We start from the raw sequence: 3,626 nt of genomic DNA, 5'->3' as shown, positions 1-3,626 counted from the left end.
TGTTGCTACTTTTGAATGAGTTAGTTTGCTCAGTTTTGAATACAAGTTTTTTATTGATCTTTTAATGTTTACTCTAAAACCTCTTAAATAGAGTTTTTCGTGGTTTTAATTGTTTTGAATTCGTTTGCTCAGTGAAAAATATGAAAAACTGAATTAGTTTGACTTGCTTGAATTAAGTTAAGCGTATTTGTTTTCCCTTAATCAATCTTGTGAGAGATCGTCTCTTTGTCAAAATAAGAAACCTATATTCTTATTTTCTCTTTAATTTGTATTAATTAGACTATTTAGTCCATATATCTAATGCTTTTCTCAGAGAGTTTGTCTCTCACAACAATTTGTGAATTGTTTTTAATTTTTTTTAATTCTAAAATGTTAGTGAGTTGGGTTTGAAAAACTATCTCTAATATGTGCTCTTTGATTACATATGACAAAAACTTGGGTGAGACCTGTCTTATTGGGCTGACCCAATTGTATATATATTTTATTACCAATTTTACAAATTAAAATGCCAATTTTAAGAGTCAAAAGACCAGTGTAAAGACTTAAAAGATCAATTTCAACGATTTGAAACTGATATTTTAAGTCATGAAATTTAACAGTTTTAAGACATAAAAGATCAATTTCAATACTAAAAAAATCAATTCTAGGACTTAAATCACCAATTGCAGGACATTAAAGTTTTATTTCAACTTTAAAATAGGATGTCTCAAACATTAAAATTGATAATAATAATCTTGAAATTGACATTTGAAGTCTTAAAATTGAATTTTTAAGTCTTGGCATTGTCCTTTTAAGTCTTAAAATTAGTATGTCAGAATATTTTTAAAAATTATTGGGTATAGATAAGTTGCACGGCTAAAACCGTTTCACAGTAGTGTAACTAATTACATATTTATTCATGAATTAGGACCCCACATTTTTCATATTAGTTTCATCTAAAAAAACTCGAAGCTTTCCTTTATGTTGCATATCTTTTTCAATTTACTTGTTTTTTTTATTGTCCAACAAATGAGCAATAAGGATTACAAAAGCTGTAAAATAACAAAGTTACAAATTTATTAAGAGAGGAATAATGTAGTTTCCTTTATGAGTTGGTACACAAATATATTTTAGAAGGGTAAATTAACATATTCATTCTAGTACAACACGCATGCATATTTTGTTGAATATATTTAAAACATATTCTTTATTCAGTGACATCGAGAAAATCATCTGAGTAGATTGAGATGCCACACCAAATTAAGCATTGTTTTTGATAAATTCCATGACCTTAATATCATAAGCAGAACATGCCACCTTAAACCCTTGAAATCCAGCCTTTTTGGCCAAAATCTTGAATTCTAGCTCAGTCCTTACAATTCCACCAGGGAATGAAGCCAACATGATGCAGTCACACTGAAAGACGGTCTTTGCTGAATGGTTGGTTTCCGGTGTAACTGGGCGTATGTACTCGCACACAATCATTTTGCCATTTTCTGGCAAAGAATCGTAACAATTCTTCAAGAACTTCGAGCATTCTTCATCTGTCCAACTATGGCATACCCACTACAAATACAAGTATCTCAATGTCATCTTAGAATTAGCTACTTGTACTATATTTTAATAAAAAATATTTTAAAAGATTGAATTATGTTGAATAATATTTTTAAAATATTACATATAACGAATTTGAAAACTCACCTTGGTAAACATAGCATCCGCTTTTGGTACGCTTACAAACATATTTCCACTTACATGCTCCACTCCTAAACATCGCGCAAACATCAAGGAAAGATAATTAAATTTTAGTTAGTGAGCAATAAAAACATAATATAAACAAAATTTAATTTATTATCTTAATGTTATAAATAAACACCCACTTAAGTGGAATTTGGGGTGAAATACTATTGGGATGATTTACCCCACATTGATAAATTAAAAATGCTGTTTACATTTTATATGTCATTGGAGCTTTTACTCCCATTGTCATAAGGGTTTGGAACTTATCTCATTGTCTCATAAAATACGTGCACCCGTATTTTCCGGATTATATGCTGACACTAACAATAACTCCTACATAATTTATCAAATATGCATAATCTTATCCGCCTTACACTTGATTGTCATTCGCAACTCACATAAATTAAAACCGCATATGATAATGCATGTTTTTAATATAATCCAGTTAATTCAAAATCTACAAATCATAAATCTTTAAGCTATTCTTTTTAGACACCGTCTCTCAAAGAGATAACCTCAAAACAAGAAGCCTACATTATTATGCTCTCTTTAATTTGTATTAATTGGATTATTTAACCCATATATATATATTTAATGCTTCTTTTGGAGAGACTGTCTCTCACATAATTTGCGTAAATCTTTAAACAAAACTCTGTATAGAAAGGAAAATAGTATACCTTCATATGCGGGTGCATCTTCAATGACGTGAGGCAACTCAAAATTAATTCCCTTAATTGTTGGGTATTTAGAAACAATTGTGTGAAGGGTAGCACCAGTACCACCTCCAACATCAATCAAGGTTGATACACCCTCAAACCCTTTGTAAATTTCAAGCATTCGTTTTATTATAATGGCAGAATGATCTGACATTCCCTTATTGAAAACTTTGTTGAATCTAACATCTGTTCCAATTTGTTCATATACAACATTCCCATGAGCTTTGTTAAAAGGAACACCACCATTGAGAACTGCATCCTTAAGGTAGTACCTTCAAGAATAACGTAAATATAAGAATGAGTTTATTATTATGCTTAAATAATATGCTAATTGATGTAGCAATTGTTGGAGATAGTTAACATGTGAGAAGATTCCACATCACTAAAATAATAGATTGTGGACTTATATATAATTTATCTTACTTCGATAAATTAAAAAGTGCACATTTTATAAGTCATTTGATCCCATCCTCTAATTGCCATATGGGTTTGGGATCGTATCTCCTTGACTTATAAAGGGTATGCACCTCGAGTTTTCCTGATTATTTGTTGGCATTTATAATAAGTCCCCATTAGTATCATAAGGTATTCGAAAAGAGTGAATCTTATGAAGTGTGTATGCAAGCCAACTAATGCTCATTAGTTGTGGTTTTGTGGGCCAGAGCCCAGGTTCCTGTGGGTGTTCACATGAGTAGGCACACAAAGTGATTATATGACGAATTGTCACAGTCTAATAGCAATATATATACGAGCATATTTGAAGAAAAGAAAGCATAGAGTGAAATTACCAGCTCTGCATAAGAACTTGATCATGGATAGTTAGAAAGAAAGCACTCATACTAACACCATCTTCATTCTTAGTCAAGAATTGGCAAACAGGAGTGAGTCCATAGAGCCTTTCAACCTGCCCATCAGGTCGTGTCTGAAGCGAGTAAGACAGGATAGAATAGCTAGCTAGAAGTCTAAGCATCCGATCCAACATGGTTGCAGCATCAGGATTCTTAGTAGGCAATTGTGCCGCGATCTCAGCAGGGGATAGATGAGCATTCGGTCCAGCCTTTTTGATAATTTCAAGCACATTAAGCTCAACTACTGCTTTCAGAACCATGGGTGGGACAGACCCACTGGTGATTTCCATAGCAAATGAGCATACATCATCTTGTTCTTCTTGGTTTGTGATTAAGCCCATCT

The 3,626-nt window shown here is 32.1% G+C and overlaps 1 protein-coding gene across 1 annotated transcript in view; it reads right to left on the bottom strand.

Moving 5' to 3' along the window:
* Nucleotides 1–1,047: 1,047 nt before the first annotated feature.
* LOC130825454 (uncharacterized) overlaps nt 1,048–3,626 on the bottom strand; it is a 10,435-nt gene continuing 7,856 nt past the window's right edge. Inside the window, exons 4-7 of the mRNA XM_057690694.1 lie at nt 3,224–3,626; nt 2,397–2,707; nt 1,681–1,745; nt 1,048–1,545 (exon numbers count right to left, since the gene is read on the bottom strand). The exon at nt 3,224–3,626 is cut by the window's right edge and continues 307 nt beyond it. Coding sequence (XP_057546677.1) covers nt 1,240–1,545; nt 1,681–1,745; nt 2,397–2,707; nt 3,224–3,626 — 1,085 coding nt within the window. The 3' untranslated portion in view covers nt 1,048–1,239. The remainder of the gene's footprint in view (nt 1,546–1,680; nt 1,746–2,396; nt 2,708–3,223) is intronic.

Source organism: Amaranthus tricolor, chromosome 10, assembly GCF_026212465.1.
Source record: "Amaranthus tricolor cultivar Red isolate AtriRed21 chromosome 10, ASM2621246v1, whole genome shotgun sequence".
Taxonomy (NCBI): Eukaryota; Viridiplantae; Streptophyta; class Magnoliopsida; order Caryophyllales; family Amaranthaceae; genus Amaranthus; species Amaranthus tricolor.
The sequence above is the reverse complement of the archived record's forward strand: the minus strand, read 5'-3'. Positions and strand labels throughout refer to the sequence as shown.